Source organism: Rhincodon typus, chromosome 37 (genome assembly GCF_021869965.1).
Source record: "Rhincodon typus isolate 14 chromosome 37, sRhiTyp1.1, whole genome shotgun sequence".
NCBI classification, from domain to species: domain Eukaryota; kingdom Metazoa; phylum Chordata; class Chondrichthyes; order Orectolobiformes; family Rhincodontidae; genus Rhincodon; species Rhincodon typus.
The window spans coordinates 11963827-11982288 of record NC_063368.1 but is presented as its reverse complement, the minus strand read 5'-3'; the positions used below and the strand labels follow the sequence as shown (position 1 = coordinate 11982288).

The 18462-nt window shown below is 43.9% G+C and overlaps 2 protein-coding genes across 3 annotated transcripts in view; one reads left to right on the top strand and one right to left on the bottom strand.

The window, feature by feature from the left end:
• Window positions 1-5454, top strand: part of LOC109918202 (MOB kinase activator 2-like) — a 49886-nt gene extending 44432 nt beyond the window's left edge. For both annotated transcript variants that reach the window (XM_020518102.2, XM_020518100.2), the window contains exon 5: window positions 257-5454. In XM_020518102.2, the coding sequence (XP_020373691.1) occupies window positions 257-525 (269 nt within the window). In that variant the 3' untranslated portion in view covers window positions 526-5454. The remainder of the gene's footprint in view (window positions 1-256) is intronic.
• A 1-nt stretch (window position 5455) lies between these two features.
• Window positions 5456-18462, bottom strand: part of LOC109918203 (serine/threonine-protein kinase BRSK2-like) — a 16277-nt gene continuing 3270 nt past the window's right edge. Inside the window, exons 2-5 of the mRNA XM_048617361.1 lie at window positions 18098-18221; window positions 14304-14484; window positions 12463-12552; window positions 5456-8910 (exon numbers count right to left, since the gene is read on the bottom strand). Coding sequence (XP_048473318.1) covers window positions 8726-8910; window positions 12463-12552; window positions 14304-14484; window positions 18098-18221 — 580 coding nt within the window. The 3' untranslated portion in view covers window positions 5456-8725. The remainder of the gene's footprint in view (window positions 8911-12462; window positions 12553-14303; window positions 14485-18097; window positions 18222-18462) is intronic.

The window sequence follows — 18462 nt, the reverse complement described above, 5'->3', positions numbered from 1 at the left end:
GATGTTGGATCAGTGACTTATGAGAAGTCCAAAATTTACTGTTTTAACCAGCTGAAGCTACTATTTGTTCACATCGACTGAAAAGAGGATAAATTCTACGTTGTTTTCTTCCTCATACAACAATTGAATGCTGGACAAAATTTTGAAAATTCTCACCCCTGTCATTAATCTGTTTTGTGTCCATGCTTATTATTGTCCAGGTATACATAGAGTCATTGCTCTTGCGAAGTTGACTGATCTCCCATTTTATCAACAGGTAAAGACTTCCCGAGTACCTTTGAATCACTAGTCCAGAAGATCTGCCGCTACCTCTTCCATGTTCTTGCTCATATCTACTATGCTCACTTCAAGGAAGTTGTGGCCCTTGAACTGTATCCACATCTCAATACCGTGTACACGCACTTTCTGATCTTTGTCAGGGAGTTTAATCTCATCGACCCCAAGGAAACGGCTGTGATGAGGGACTTAACAGATGTTCTCCTCTGTGGCACACCGCAGCCCCAGAACCACGTGAACCACAGATGAACCAGGCAGCCCGTGCATATCATGGATATTAGAAATATTTTCTTTAGTGGAAAGAATAATAACTTAAGGAATCATGTTGCCCATGGCAACGTTGAAGAAATATGTGACCAACAAATCAGTGATACCAAGTGGCCCAAAGTGGTGACTGTGTTGAACCCCCTACCCATACAGCAGTAATCTTTTCTGAGAGCCTCACTGACTATCAACTTTTATGTAATGACATTGTGTCAGTTTGCTCCCCCAACCCCCAAGCCCACCGACTCCAGATCCCCAGTAATGGCAAGTCATGAGTTTTTTCACTTCTGCAGAAGATTCCCATAACTTGCTTGCTGCCAGTTATGGATCTGTTAGTGTTCATGAAATAACTGACACTACACATTGACATGCCTGAAGTATCCATTTAGGTCCTCCCTTACCACTCTCTAGTTTGTCATGGCCAGTGCCCTGAATACCACAATTGTGCAGGTAGAGCAATGAGATCAGAAAGTTCCTTCGTGAAATACCTTTATGACTGACGGGATAGAACAGATAAAAGCTTCTGTAGTATACATGTAGGTTTTTTATTGCTTTTATTTGTTGACAATTACTGAAGTATACTTGTAAACAAGCTAGAGATGGTTTTTGCTTTACAGGGCCTGTTGCTCCTTTCTCCTTTCTCCACTGCTCCCCTTTTTCTAGTTATATCATTAGTTGGTGCCAACAAATCGGCTTTATTGAAAATAACCCACATTTAATGATCTTAGTGGGCCAGATGTTCCTTCATGGCCTGCAATTTGTTTTATATCTTGCATGCATTCTTTGAGTTATTGGTGAGCTTAGAAGTAGCCCTGAGCTCACATGACCTGGAGGGAGAAAAGCACCCATGGCAATTGAATGTTCCATAAAAGTGGTAAATATTTGACTCATGCAGGCATTGGGTTTTTCTGCTCACTAGATGAAAGGAACCCATGCTGGGGAACAGAACACTTTCCATTGTCAGCTCAGGGTACACGATAATAGCATGTACTTGTTGCAGAGTAATGTCCCCGCTCTCCTGTTTTAATAACGTGCTTCAGCCCAGCCTTGGGAAAAACTACACCAATATGGCATTTCTCCATTTTCCACAGAGCACGATTACTAGGCAGGATCGAATTAGGGCTCGTTTGCACTATAGTCCGTGTTCATGGGGTGGGATGAAGACTACTATAAATTCTAATTCTTTAATTTCAGCATTAATGTATTACACTACTGACTTGGTGTGGTAGGGTAGGTGAAAATATTTCCACAGATGATGTTAGAATTGTGGATGTGAATCACCACCTTGTGCCTATGGGTTTAAATCATCTTGTTATTTATCTGAGTTTTACTGCGCCTTGCCTTTTGGAGCCAATTTAAGTTTTAGTATGGTAGGATGAAAACAGCATCACAGATGAAAGTTCTAGCTCACTCTCTCTTCTGGTAGCAACGAGATTGTATAGTTTGGAAGATGGTAGGAAATGTGATTAATGGAAAACAGTGGTCTAAGTTGTGAAACCATTTAGACTGTGGCTCTTCTCCCTTTTTCACTGCTCCATTAATATTTTTAATCTTCTATATTGGGATATGACCACAAGACTAACTGAATAAAACACATCCACTGGCCTGCCAGTGTTTTCCTCCTGAGATACCATGAAACTTCTGACATTAAAGAAACATTGGGTCATGTGAGGTTTCCTCAAGATCTTGGCATTTGTCCTGTATTTTTCTGAGATTTTTAATTCTGAAGCCAATTTAAGAATCTTTATTTGTAGTGACTGGTTAGTGTGACCTCTAATGAGGTCCCATTTATTTTCTCCTTTCACCATTATAACATCTTCGAGAGATGTTCCATTTCTTTGTTAGTTAGTGGCTGAAGATCAATTGTGGAAAGCAGAGTTAGTAAAATATCTAGTTTTTGCCTGCTAGCAATAACTCAAGTGCCTATGGATTTTTTTTTTGTCAGATATGCACTTTGAAAGTTTTCTTTTCAATGGCTATAATTTGAGTGCTTTTTTTTTCATTCTCCAGCACAGTATGAGTAGGACTATAGCCCAGTCAGGACCAATTCTTCCAGGAAAGGAAGGATTGGTTGGAAATGAGCACCTTTGACCATTAGCAAATCAGTTCTGATGTCAGCTACCTCTGTTTTGGATTTTAGAGCATAGCTGGTACACAACTTTACTTGAATTTTACAGTGAAGGCCACTGGGTTCTAAAGGAGGTAGGGGATGGGGGGGGAATACTAGTCAGATTAGGTGGCGTAATTGACACAATCTGTCAGTGAATCTGAAGTTGACTGAGTTTATGAGGTGCCAGGGTTTCTAGGTCTAATTTTTAATGACCGTAACAAGGCAATGTACTTCAATGCATTTATTAATCTATTGCTTTTGTTAACTTTTTGCTGATTTACATCACAGTTAGGTGGTCTGTGCAAAAGTTATAAAATATTTAAAAGTTTTACCAATGATTAGTGGATTTGATTTTTTTTGTTTCTACTGTCAGGTGCAAATATTATTTATTTTTGGCAGTTTGTGTTCCTTTTGTTAACTGGAGCAGAACATAGGCTGTATCAACACTGCTTAGACTGACTAGCTGGTGGCTTGGAGCACCAGATAGCACCATTGTACTTCTCCATTTAAATGCATATTCAATTTGTGGGGTCAAATTTGGCATGTTTACCCTACAGGACTCTCCGTCTCTCTGCTGAGCACTATTTTGTGAGCAAACCATAATTCAGGAATTGGTGGGCATTGCAGGTTCAGGATGATGTGGGTCTAGAGTCAGGGATAACGATACTGATTTTAATCCTGTTATGCCCAAGAGACCAACCCTATGCAGGATCTCTGGATCTTGCAAGCCTACAAAGATTGGCTCAGGACACATGTAATTGAGCATCACCCATGTGATCCTTGTCCTAATGTGAGACAGTGGCAAGCTCAAGGAGACAATTTGGAGAGGAGAGGAACTGTAAGATTTGCAGTTTCGGTAGCTACAATGCCAAATTATTTTATGTATGTGGTGGAGGGACTGAATAGTTAGAAATATGACATGTCTCGTGTCATTTATAGAAACTGTGCCTGTCTGATTGGGAGTGAGGGCTTTGCAAACCAAGGAGGCATCTCTGGTCTGAATTCATGAGAGTTGCAACTATGAATGAGTTATATTGCCTGATGCCACAGAGTTTTTTTTAACAGCCAGATTTATCACTCCCTAATGTATCCACTGTACATTGTGTTATTAAGTGCAGGACTTCCATATTACTGTTTTTGATTTTTTTTTGTATGCAAATATCTTGAGACAGGAATGTGTAGAAACGATTGGTGACAGAACTCACTGGGTGTTGTTGACCAAGTAACAGGAGTGCTGAAATGCATTAGTTACATGTACATATCAGGGTCGAAGGTTATATTGGACTGCGCTGATATGTTTGAGTGACAATGAAGCCAGTCTCTCTCTCTCTGAAGCTATGACATTCTTTTTGGGGTGGCATAGGTAGTGGTTTTTTTTTTAAAAATCCGATTATTGAGCAGATGTGTATACTTTGTAGAAGGTTCACTCCTAGGCTAGTGGACTGGAACGCGACTGCTTGACTTTTAGGGTATGAGCTTAGTCATTTGGTGTGATTACAAGGTGGAACTTACCTCATTCCAAAGAAAGCAAAAGGGGTTGGTTTTACTGCAGGGAAGACTGTTTCTCGATCTCAATGGCTGGAGTGATGGAAGAGTATTGGCAATGATTTCTTTTTGCATCATCTCATCTCTGAACTTGAATAATCTTTGCTTCTTCTGAGCTTGTGATGAGGATGCCTAAGATATTGCCAGGTATGATGCATTGAAATGATACACCAAGGCAAATTCCACCCCAGTTGTCTTGCATATGATATGATTTGATTTGATAGCTTGTAGACTTTTAGATTTTTATCACCCTTGTTAGGAGGCCTTGAGATGGGCTTGAGATGAGTGTGAATTGATAGTGTGGAGTCCTCCACTGTGAGTGCGCTCGAACACTTGCTGACAGGAAACTTACACAGAGACAGCGCCAGATCAAAAGGCATGCTTTGGCTTCAACCCATAACTGCACTGATGGTGCTAGCTTGTTGCTACGATGAGCTGTTAATTTACAGAAAGCCCAAGGTAGTCTATCAATACTGGATGTAATATAACTCTTAAGATCATACATTGCATCTCACAAGAAAACTGAAAAATAAAAAGAATAACTTTAATATTGTGTTTGGTTTCTGACATTTTTTCAGCTTTCATATTTTAAAACTTCTAATTCTATATATATGCTTGCATAATACTTAATGACTGACATTATCACGATAAAGGGTTACAGTAGAAAATCATCTAATGCTGCTTGCACTTTATGAGGAATCATCTAATTCATGGCTACAAAATCACAGGAGATTTGTTCACTTTTTTTTTCATGTTTTGAATGCAACTATCCTTCTGTATGAAGGATACTTGCTTAATAGTTGCACTTTTCTGGCAAGAAGCAAAACAAATCTTAGTCCACCTTTCCTCCTGAATATGCCATTATTTTACAGATGTCAGTCCCCTTGCGCTTCGTTTGGTCAATGGATCTTTTAAAAAGTGTACATCTAGACAGCAGAGTTGGGCTATTGTTGACAGTTGGGTTCAGCTGTGCTCATCTCTCACAAGCACACACAACATTTTTGACTCCAGATTTTCCCAAAAGACCCAGTGGTGGGTGGGGGCAATGGTAACAGCCCATTGAAACAACCCAACTTTGCTCAAGCTAAGGAACAAATCTGGGATCTTCCGGTCTGTGTTGGCTATATCTAGTGTCATGGTGCAAGAACAAAGGTGCATGTGGTCTCCTTTCAGAGATTTTGCCATAGCAATGTCAGACTTTGCATATTTTGTTGAAATTTGCAGTTTCTATGATTAAAAAAAACTAACTGAAAGACTGACTTATTTCTCGTATATGACTTTTATTTGTTAATTTAAACTAGCCCACTAAATTCATATACAAATTTACAAGTTTGTTCAGTTGATGAGGAAGTACTATATCGATGGCATCAAATAAAAGATGTGGCGACTGGGGAGGAAAAACCCCACCTTGCACGTAAACATCCTGCTGCTTTTGCAATCGTTCATAGCAAACTTGAATTCTTCGAGTTCTGTACTGAGAGATAATCTGTGGACTGGATGTACAGTACATTCAGCTTTACTGCATATTATCAACATAAAAAAATACACACAAACACTTGGACATTGTGTACATACAGGAGTTCAACATACAGGAACTATGATCAGGAAAGGGGCTAGGAAAGAAATATTGGTAGTAGAAACACACAGGACAGCATGAAGGCTTTGTCTATCCAGCCTAGAGTCTGAACCTGCACTACAGCCCTTCTCCCTGTTCACCTCATCAAGGGGAATAATGAGAGAGGCTCACTGTTTCTATAAACTATGTTGATGGTTGCTTGAAGAGGAGGCAAGCTGCAAAAGCTTTTCCATGACATGCCGTGGCCTATTAGGTCCCTTTTCTTTTCATTCAGTAGAAATGGTTGCTCCCTTTGAAATTTGGTATTCTTGTGTCACTCCTGATAAGTGCAAGATAGATAGCTTCAACAACACAACTTTCCATTCCACACTATCCGAGTTTTGTATTACCAAGCAACTATATTTTGATACTTTCCTTTGATTTTTCTCAGCCATTTTCCACAAGCTCTGCCAACAGGAGGCAAAACACAAGAGGTAGAGAGGCTGCTTTTCTTTTGCTTTGTGAAAAATAGGTTGAGGCTCAAGATGTTAGCCCTTTGCACAATCTGAAAGAGATGGTCTGTTCAGGAGGCCAGATATTCACAAGGTGACCGTAACAGGGAGGGTTGCTGTGGGATAATTAGCTTGATGGCCAAATGGTCTCCCTCATTTAAAGATAAGTGTTTTTTTTTTTGTGGACAGCTTTCAGTTTTCAGCTGAAAATTTACCAGGTCAAGTACACATACCAGCCCTAATGTTGGGACAGTCTTGTGATTTGAGTAGTGTAGCAGACTGCCTTCCTTCACCACATCCCAACATTCTCTGTCCTAACAATCACAAATTGCTGGTCAATTTCAGTAACCTGGGTATAGTCATTGGCTCAGGAATGCTAGTAAGGGGATAAAAATGTTTTTGGTAGCTAGCCTGTAATCTTGCTTTACAACTGAATTGGTATCAGATTGAGGAGAGGAATGGTCGGTGATTGACTTCATGACTGAGGCTTCAGTAAGGCAGGGACACTTTAGAAAATTACCAGCAGACCTTGTGTTGGGCTCTCATAATCCGCAACTATTGAAGCAGCAATATATAGGTGCCCAAAAGGTAGAGATTTTGTACTTGCTTATGTTAAAGCTGGAAAGACATACATTGCTAATGCTTTTCATCTTGCACTCATCAGGGCAAAAATCTGAATGCCAAATTTCAAATTAAAATGACAAGAAAGCAAACTGATTGGCCCATGCAAAGCCAGGGTGAAAGCATCAAGAACCTAACAGGTCCTGGGTAATTTAGAAAAGATGCAAGTCTTCAATCTCTTCCTTCTTCCAAAGTGACCTATTCATACACGGTTCAAGTCTTGTACTTTTTCTGAATTACCCTGGAGCTTGCTTTTGGCTACTTTCTCCATGGGGCAGTGCCCCAGCCAATCAGAGTCAACTTGCCAACCAATCAGCCATCTTTTTACCTGCACTATAAATTGTTGCCATCGTTTGAAATTTGGCATTTTTGCTATGTACTGAGTGCATGATGAAAGGCTTTGGCAAAATGTCTCCTTTTTTGACAAGTTCTTTATGACCAAGTGACTGTATATTAAAGTTCTTGCTTCTAACTCAATGGAAGGTGACCTCTGCATCTCTTGGCTGATACATTTAACAATTTTGCCTGGATTTTTATAATTCCCGTCTTGAAAGAAGATTAGTCATAGTGTAAATCCAACATGATGCTACCTGTTCCCTGCCACAGGGCAAGAGTTAAAATCAATCCCCTTACCTTTACCTGTCTTGATCTCTAGCTCATCCCTGTCAATTTCTCTCAGTCCAGTTCTAACCCCTGTGTGTTGAACAGGTTGAAAATAACTTCCTGGAGCTCCCACGTTTTGAAGAGACAATCTAAATGAATGGCCACCTCCTGATCCTAAGCACTGCACCAGAGCCAAACTCATTTCTAGCCCCAATTCCTGTGATTCGTCACCATATCTTACATTCTGGTCTAGAACACAAAGAGGTCAGAGATGAGGCCCAATGTTCCAATATAAACAGTATGTATTCTAAAGACATTCGGAATGCTGAGCTGCAGGACATACCCATCGCTGTATTATAAATAATGGAGGCATCCCAGGTTCATTTGTAATGGGAAGCTTGTCCACAATTGTGGCAGAAGCAGAGCAGAAAGTAAAGTCGCCCCTGGACAACGACGTAAACACAACATTCTGGGAGTGAGTTTCTCCACAATCAGTGGCCCAAAGCCAGGATGGAGAAGGCGGTTAACCGTTGAAGTGTTTCATGAGTTTTCAAACAAGAATTTTTACTTGAACTTTCAAAGCCGTTGAATTAATAATAGTATTGAACGACAGTTTGTGCTTCGGTTGTGCTGGGTCATATAAGTCTCTCGTGTGGGCGATAGGTGCATAAAACAGGACTAGTTCTAGCAGCCTGCTGTGTCGACAATAAAGTGGGAAATAACGGTGTAAAACTACTCGCTTTTCCTTTGACTGTTATCTGAACCGATCCGATCCACAAGGCTACAAAGTGCTGGATGCAAATTGGACAAGGATTCCGCTAAGTTTCCTGGCTGGATCCGCTTTGGATCTGAGTGGTAAGCGGTTTTCCCTCGCAACCCACATTCCCGTCTTCCAGTGGGAAGGTGCATGGAGTTTGCATGGAGTATGTTTTGTAGAGGCATAAAGCCTTGAAACCATCAGTCCCCGTTGATATACTGGGTTGAATACAGTTACTGTGGAAATAGGTCCCACGATTTCCTGAAGCAAATATGAGCATCATGGGTAAATTAACTCAGAAGGCAGAAGCCTGAACCTCAGGTCACGGCCCTTAAATCTTTAAATAATAAAATGAAATGGGACTATAGAGGTCGTATTCAGTTCCATTTTTCCTTCATGTTTAAAGGTATTTACATCCTCACAAACATTGTGTGAGATGCCTCATTTTCCAAAAGTTTTTTTTCTTTTTTTTTCCCTTTTTTTTACGGTTGACTTTGTGTGCCATTGGAAGATAAAAGCTTGGGTTTCTCTTTCAAGGAGGATGAATGTTTGGAGTCACCTCGTTTGAAATGCTCCACAGACTCTGAATCGTTCCACGCTCTGGGCATGCTTTGGGCCCCTCGGATTGGAGTTCCTGAAGGATGACTAACTTGGCCATTTTTTTCATCTTTTAAAACAAAAACAGGCAGAGAGAGAGAGAGAGAAAAAGTAAAAAGTAAAATGGCAAGATAAGATTGGCTGTCATTTCAACTCTCCACATTCCTCCCACTCTAACCTTTCTGTCCATGACCTGCTTTTAGTTCCAGTGAATCACAGAATCCCTACGGTGTGGAAGTAGACTATTTGGCCCATCGAGTCCACACCAACCCTCCAAACAGCATCCCAACCAGACCCACTCTCCTACCGTGGCTAACCCACCCAACCTGCACATCCCTGGACACTACAGGCCAATTTCCCATGGCCAATCCACCTAAACTGAATCTTTGGACTGTGGGAGGAAACCAGAGCACCTGGAGGAAACTCACACAGACATGGGGAGAACACGCAAACTCCACACAGATGGTCGCTCGAGGGTGGAATCAAACGTGGGTCCTTAGTGCTGTAAGGCAGCGGTGGTAACCACTGAGTCACTATGCCACCCATTGAACCTCAATGCAAATTTCAGGAAGAACACCTCATTATCCAATCAGACATTCTACAGCATTCTGAACTTGCACTGCATTCAAAATTTAAATTCTATGCTATCCTCTCTCCACTCCTCCCCATTTTGTTTGGTTTTGCTTTTTCTTTGTTTGTTTCTTTACTTCTTCACTTTGCATCCAGACTGCTCCTGCCTTGCCATTTGCACCTCATCCAGACATGCTGCTTCTTTACCCACTGTCACTCCTTTTATATTTTGTCCCATTTAAGATCTCTCGCTCTCCACCCTACCATGGTCCTTTCCTTTTGCTGTAATAAAATGAAGAACTGTGGATGCTGGAAATCTGAAACAAAAACAGAAATTGCTGGAAAAGCTCAGCAGGTCTGGCAGCATCTGTGGAGAGAAAGCAGAGTTAATGTTTTGGGTTCTGAGGAAGGGTCTCTCGACCTGTAATGTTAACTCTGATTTCTCTCCACAGGTGCTGCTTTTCCAGCAATAACGCAGTGTGGAGCTGGAGGAACACAGCAGGCCAGGCAGCATCAGAGAAACAGGAAAGTTGACGTTTCGGGTCGGGACCCTTCTTCAGAACTGGGGAGGGGAAAGGGAGCTGGGAAATAAATAGAGAGGAGGGGTGGGGCTGGGGAATGTAGGTGGGATGGTGATAGGTGAGTACACAGAGGGAGTGGTGGGGTTGGTCAATTAGGTTGGGGGGGGAGGGAGCCGATAGATGGGAGAGAAGATGGACAGGTTGTCCATCACCATCCCATCTACCTTCCCCAGCCCCACCCATCCTCTCTCTATTTATTTCCAAATTCCCTTCCCCCTCCCCATTTCTGAAGAAGGGTCCCAACCCGAAACATCAGCTTTCCTGCTCCTCTGATGCTGCCTGGCCTGCTGTGTTTGTCCAGCTCCACACTGTGTTATCTCTGACTCCAGCATCTGCAGTTCTTACTACCTCTGAGCTTTTCCAGCAATTTCTGTTTTTGTTTGTGACCCTTCTTCAGACTCACTGTTGCCTGTTACCTAACACACCAAGTTGCATTCACCCACGACCCCAGAGTGACATAGGCTCCCAGTTAAGAAACAGCATGATTTTGGAATTAACATGCTCTTCTTCAAATCCCTCTTTGTCCCCTTCTCCATCTGTCTGTAATCTCCTCCAGAACCCCTTTCCTCCAAGATATGTCTTCTAGTTCTGGCCTCCTAAGAACATAAATAGGAGCAGGAGTAGGCCAGCTGGCCCATCGAACCTGCTCTGCCATTCAATAAGATCATGGCTGATCTTTTCATGGACTCAGCTCCACTTACCTGCCTGCTCTCCATAACCCTTAACTCCTTTACTGTTCCAAAGTTTATCTTTGCTTTAAAAACATTCAACAAAGTAGCCTCAACTGCTTCATGGGCAGGGAATTCCACAGATTCACAACCCTTTGGGTGAAGAAGTTTCTCCTCAATTCAGTCCTAAACCTGCTCCCCCTTATTTTGAGGCTATGACCCTAGTTCTGGTTTCACCTGCCAGTGGAAACAACCTCCCTGCTTCTATCTTATCTACTCCCTTCGTAATAGTATATGTTTCTGTAAGATACCCGTCAATCTTCTAAATTCGAAAGAGTATAGTCCCACTCTACTCAATCCCTCATAAGCCACCCTCTCAACTCCAGAATTAACCTAGCGAATCTCCTCAGCACCCCCTCCAGTGCCAGTACATTCTTTCTCAAGTAAGTAGACCAAAACTGTACCCAGTACTCCAGGTGTGGCCTCACCAGCACCCTATACAGCTGTAACATAACCACCCTGTTTTTAAAATTCCATTTCTCTAGCAATGAAGGAAAATATTCCATTTGCCTTCTTAATTACCTGCTGCACCTGCAAACCAACTTTTTGTGATTTATTACCCAGTTTTTGACTGTTGTACCATTGGAGGCTGTGCCTGGAACTCTGGAATTACTCTCCATCTCTCTTTCTCCCCTACCTCCACAGGGATGCTTCTTAAAAGCTATGTTTGTTTCCTCCGCAGCTGTAGGGAGGAGAGCTCCCTCACACTCTATGCAGTCACAGTATGCACATGCCATGTCAAAGCCAGCAGCGCTGTAGGACGAAGGGTAATCATATCATCCTTCAGCTTTTATTACATCAAGGCAGCCTCATGTGCCTGAAGTGACTCACAAAGCCATTCACAAAGGACAGCGCTCAGAAAGAGCCCTCAGTGCCTCGTCTATCTCCTCACTCACCACCCCACTCCCTGAACAAAATGGGAAGCCAGGAAATGGTCATGCTTGTGGCCACATGGACAGTCGGGGTGAAGGTCATCAGAGTGGTGAGGCAGGGGCAATAACAGAGTGCAAGCTACTCCCAGCTCAGGTCAATGGGTGCACAACAATGACATCTCCAGTGCCCAGTACCTGTTCAGGGGCATTGGCAGGAGATATGCCTGCTTAAAACTGCTCCTTCGATCAAACCTTTGACCATCTGCCCTATTATCAGCTTGGTGGTGTTCTAGTGGTCCTGAAGAATACTGGGAAGGTTTACTACCACACAGGTGCTACGTAAATGCAAGATGTGGTTGTCTGGATGACCATGAAACGGGACAGGTGTAACTCATCCGGGACATTTTACAGGTTCAGTTGGGGGAGCTTTTGAACTGTTTTGAGTGTACTCCTCAGGCACAGTTCTGACAGTACATTGGACAATGCCTGTAATCTCCGAAATCCCGTTAATATCATTAATGTGGCAGGCACAACTGAATTAAACATGGATTCTACAGGCTGGGATCATCAGGTTCTCCCTGTGTCAATGCTTCCTGCCAGTTCTCAGTTTCTGTTCTGCCACTCCTCAGCTGGGACACGACATTGTCCCTCTGACAGACTAAATCTGTAGCAGTTCAGCACACACGCCTAACATACGCCACTGCAACTCGCTGTTACTAAGGACACTCCTTTCCCAGCATTGCTAACTGTCTTTTCAACTGATATCCAACTGTCCCTTTGCAGATCACATTCCCAAAACAGCCAGTTTATGCACAGTACTCATACACAAACATGCACGATCATACACAATGTGAAGGTACGGATTACCTACCTGCAAGTGCCTGAACCAAGGGTTGATCGTGGGCACTTAATAACTGTGCTTGGATCGTTTCCACAACTCTCTTAAACCTGCGACTGGGCCCTGGTGGACAGAAAGAGCCTGTTAGCTGTGAATGTCATATGGACAGTGATTAAGGTCCCGGCCTAGCAACCAGATACAAGTTCGAATCTGACTGCGGCCATTTGTGATTCAAGTAAATCCGGTCATTTGCGAGACAGAGACTGGAGTTCAACGGAAATCCCCGGAACTGCTGCATTTAATTCACTCATGTTTTACAGGTGTAGGGGAAGGGAGGTTGCACTTTCTCGGAGCTAATTACTGCCGATGCCAGAGTCTGCTCTGAAAACAAAATAGGCTGCAGGCCAGGCGGCATCTTTGAAGAGAGAGCAAGCTAACGTTTCGAGTCTAGATGACTCTTCATCAGAGTCGTGAGGCATTTCCTACCTGACCTGGTGCATACAGTACGGAAACAAGAACTGTAATATTTACCTTTTAAATTTATTTCTTTATTTTCCTAATTCATACGACGAAGAACTGTCATGTAGGACTTTTAACAGTTTTCTTTATTTCTCTATTTTTGTAACTAATCTACTTTAGTACCTAAGATTTTCTACCTCGGTACCTTGCACCTAAGATGTTGCCATTTGTGGTGACATTGTACACTTTTCACTGCACTTCTGTACTTCTGTACAGGCGACAAAAAAATCTAATTCTTCTCCAGCTTGTCCATGTACTCCCATGCAGTTGGCAATTTTCTCTGGAAGTTCCAACTGATGCCCAGGGTCTTTTCCGGGTGTGCATTTCTATCTCCCTCTGAGGGAACCCTGTTTCTTGAGGAACTTCCCAGATATTCCAGCTGCCAACTGTCACCTGGGCTTCTTGAAGATCCTTTGACATCGTTTCGCTGTATCTACATTCGTTTAATATCTAAAACCCCTCAACCAGATCACTCCTCATTCATCTGCCCTCAAGGGAATGCAAGCTGATACCTGTATGAGGTGCGGGTGGGGGCAAGAAACCGTGCCAGAGTGGAGATGTCTCTAGACCATGAATCCAGAGGCGCAACCTAATGCTCTGGGACAGGAGTTCAAATCCCGCTGCAACAGCTAATGGAATTTAAAGTTGATGAATAAACATGGAATATAAAGCTAGTCTCAGTAACAGTGACCATGACAACACAATTATTGTTTAAAAAAAAACCCCATCTGGTTCACTAATGGGAGAAAACCTGCCGTCCTTACCCAGTCTGGCCTACATATGTCTCCAGTGCCCTGTAAACGTGGTCAACTCCTAACTGCTCTCTAACAAGTCAAGAACTTTTAGGGATGGGCAACAAATGCTGTCCTTGCCAGTGAAACAAAAACGCCTCAGAATTTAACTCTCTCAGGATCAATCTGGGGAAATCTGCACCAAAACCCCAAACTCTTCTTGAGATATTTTCACAGCACTATTCTGTCTCCTGCACACAGCAAAAAAAAGTAACAAAAACAGCTATTGCTGGAAAAGCTCAGCAGGTCTGGCAGCATCTGTGGAGAGAAATCAGGTCAAAAGTCACACAACACCAGGTTTATTTGAAATCACAAGCTTTCGGAGCGCCGCTCCTTCGCTAGTACCTGAAAGCTTGCGATTTCAAATAAACCAGTTGGACTATAACCTGGTGTCGTGTGATTTTTGACCTTTATCCACCCCAGCCCAACACCAGCACCTCCACGTCATGGAGAAATCAGAGTTAACGTTTCAGGTCCGGTAACCCTTCCTCAGAACAAAATAAAGTCCTAACTGGAATTTCTCAGCAAATGACGTTACCTGGGAGATGCCGCAGAGTCTCTCACCTGACATTAATGTGAACGTGACAGAATAAATTCCGTTCTCTTTCTGTGCTTCGCTCCCCTCTGCGTATGTGATATCCACTTGGAACTTCACAGGTTTTTGGAAGACGGTTGGACCTCCGACCGATTTGTACTCTGCACGGAAACTCGTCTGTGAGATGACGCTGTGACTCAAACTGGGTATCTGGAGGAATGCAGAAGTCATTGGAACCTATATTCCTTCTCCACACCAACCAAATGACCCAGTCCACCTCTTATTGGAGTAAGGTCCCACTGGACCCAAAAACACTCCCTGGGCCTGAGACTGAAAGGTGGCTACTTCTTACATGCAGGAAGGCCAATGCTTTGTGTGCTCTTAATTAGGCCAGCACTGTCCACCCCAGAAAATTACGGTGGCTCAGTGGTTAGCACTGCTGCCTCACTGTGCCAGAGACCCAGGTTCGATTCCACCCTCGGGTGACTGTCTGTGTGGAGTTTGCACATTCTCCCCGTGTCTGCGTGGGTTTCCTCCCACAGTCCAAAGATATGCAGGCTAGGTGGATTGGCCATGCTAAATTGCCCATAGTGCCCAGGGATGTGTAGATTAAGTGGGTTATAGGGGGATGGGTCTGGGTGGGATGCTCCAAGGGTCAGTGTGGACTTGTTGGGCCAAAGGGCCTGTTTCCACACTGTAGGGATACTATTCTATGATACCTTCTGCCCAGCAACTCCCAAAGTTAGCCATATTTTCAACACTGTCAGACAGCAGAACTCCAGGTCTATCAAAGAGATGCCAACAGCAGTTACAGGTATTCCTGGAGGGTTCTATCACATGACTGCCTGCCTCCAATCACCCTACACTTACATTCACACCATTGGTCGTCCTGCATGTCAATCCTCTCAATATAGCCAATCGGAAAGCAAAATCACATTTTCTTATCCAATTAGATAATCGCTGACAGTCACAATTAAGAATCTCTTATCTCCAATACTTTCAGAATTCATAAACAAGAGGGATCAAAGAAAATGTACAAAGCAATTATATTTTAATGTCCCTTTTGTCTTTTCTCCCGGGTTTCCTTCCAATAATGCTCCAGAGGTTACTCCACAATCCCTGCACAATCCTACAACATTGGTAATCATCACAGTGTCAAGAGGAGCCTCCTTTAATGAAGTGAATTTGGTGGATGATGGGATACAGCTTGCTGTTGGACAGGATGGCTTTGGAACCCAAGGTCAGTGTGTCCCTACAGCACAATACTCTCAACATCTAACCCACTTGTACACACCACCACACCTACCACCACCCCACACACCCACCCTCACATACACTCCCAAAAGCCATCCACACACACACCCAGACCCCCACGCACATGCCTACACACACCACCACCTTGCACACACACCCCCAGACCCACATTCCCCCATCCCCACACATATACACAACCCCAACCCCACACACCTCCCCACCCTCACAGACACACTCCCACCCCCATATACACTCCCAAAACCCCTCCACACACACACATACTCAGACCCCCATGCACATGCCTACACACACCACCACCCCTGTACATACACACACCCGCATCTAAATGCACACCACCACCCCGCACACACCCCCAGACCCACATTCCCCCACACCCACACATATACCCAACCCCAACCACACACTCCCAATTCCCCTCACACACAACCCCAAACCCACACACTCCCAGATCCACACACACATCCCCCAGACCCGCATATACATACATCTGCATCTAAATACACAAATACCTACACACACTACCACCCATACTCCCAATCCCACACACACCCCTACACATACACACCCACCCAGACACATCTAGATACACACCCATGCGCACACCCACACAGATCACCTCCCCTCCCGCACCCCATACACACCAGGGTGGAATCGTTAGACTCTGCACCCAGCTTGAAACAGTGGAATTTCTAGGAGACAGTAGCCAGGGTACAATCTAGGCCATTCAGACCTTTGAACCTAGTCCACCAATTAGTGAGATCATGCCTCATCTGATTGTAACCACCGTTCCCTCGAATTTTCTATCCTTCTGCACAGACCCCGGAGATCTGTGCACAGCAGGTGAATTCCGGAACTGGAAATGAATGTTGTGATCCACAACAGCCTGTTTATCAGAGCGGGTGCACATGCAGCTTAGAGGGAACATTATTGTAACTTCAACTCCACACTCCCCACTAGCGCTGGTATTTATTCAGCTCGTTATCAAGCACCTATCTACCTCCGCCTTGAAAATATTCAGTCTTTGGTAATCTCTTCCTTAAAAGGTGCTGGAAACAAAGACTCATTGTCCCTTCAGAGATAAAAGAAAAACTCCTCATCTTTGTCTTAAATGAGCCACTCCTTATTTTGAAACAGTGAAGCCTGGTTTTAGAATCTCCCATGAGAGGAAACATCCTCTCCACATCCAACCCTATCAATATCCCATCGGGAGTTTGTATGTTTTAGTCAAGTCACCCCTTACACTTCTAAACGCCAATGTATAGAAACACAGAAAGTTTGAGAAGATTTGTAGCTCAGGTTGTGGATGGGGTTGTTGACTCGCTCACTGAGCTGGTGGGTTTGGTTGCAAACGTTTCATTATCCTACTAGGTAACATCGTCAGTGCGCCTCCAGTAAAGTGTCGGTGTTCTGTCCCACTTGTTATTTAAATGCCTCAGTTTGTTGGGGTGTTTGGTACCACTTCCAGTTCTGTTTCTCAGTGGTTTGTACACAGGGTCTGATTCAATGTGTTTGATGGAGTTCCAGTTAGAATACCAGGCCTCCAGGAATTCCCTGATGTGTCTCTGGCTTGTGCGATTATTGATGTGTTATCCCTGTTGAATTTGTGTCTCTCGTTGTCCGTGTGTCGTGAGACAAGTGAGAATTCATAGAATCCCTACAGTGTGGAAACAGGCCGTTCGGCCCAACAAGTCCACACCGCCCCTCTGAAGAGCATCCCACCCAGACTCATTCCCCTAATTTCCCATGTCTAACCCACCTAACCTAAACATCCCTGGGTACTATGGGCAATTTAGCATGGCCAATCCATCTAGCCTGCACATCTTTGGACTGTGGGAGGAAACCCACGCAGACACGGTGAGAATGTGCAAACTCCACACAGACAGTCACCCGAGGCTAGTCTCTTGGTGACTAGTTGGTGGTTGTGTATCTGTATTATCAGTTTTCTTCCAGTTTGGCCTATGTAGTGTTTCTCACAGTCCTTGCATGTGTTTTGTATATTACACCAGTTTTGCTGGTTTTGGGTACAAATGTAAAGAATCCCATACGCAAAAACCAGCAAAACTGGAGTAATAACCCAGCCCGAGCACTGTGAGCCCCAGTTAGTGAACTCTGACCTACACACCTCCCCAACCCTAACTTGCCTTGACCTGGAGATAGTAAGAACTGCCGATGCCAATCAGAGGTAACACAGTGTGGAGCCGGAGGAACACAGCAGACCAGGCAGCATCAGAGCAGGAAAAGCTGACGTTTCAGGTCGGGACAACAAGGTGCAAGGCTGGATGAACACAGCAGGCCAAGCAGCATCATAGGAGCAGAGAGGCTTCTCTTCTTCAGGAAAACCCGACCCGAAACGTCAACTTTCCTGCTCCTCTGATGCTGCCTGGCCTGCTGTGTTCCTCCAGCTGCACGCTGTTATTCCCTTGGCCTGGTGTCTGTGCTCCCATGCCCTGGTTAGCCCACATCGGCGGGGTGCTAGACTCTTCATAGCTGAAAACGATGCTAAATATAGACAAACTGGTTTCAGAGGAAGAAATAGTTAGGATCTCACCGAGAGGAAGGCGTGCACAATGTCTGCTTTGATAGAGCTCAGAGGCTTGTCTCTAATGACGACGAATATTTGTTCCTCTTTGTCCAGGTTAATGAAGTTTCCAAACCATGACTTCTTAGCGAGTCTGTGGAGAAAGAAAGAGAGAGAGAGACAACTTGCTTTACTCAGCAAAGACATTGAGAATGAGGCTGCTCCAGAGGTGAACAGCAGCAGAGACAGAAAGTCTAGATAGGGCAGCAAGTACACTCTCCTCAGGAATGGCACGCTCTTCCTAAACGTTTCCCCATTTTAATGCCCCTGGCTTTGTTTGTGATCCCAGAGTGAAACAATCAGAGGCAGGGCGGGATACGAAAGCTGTTTTTGCG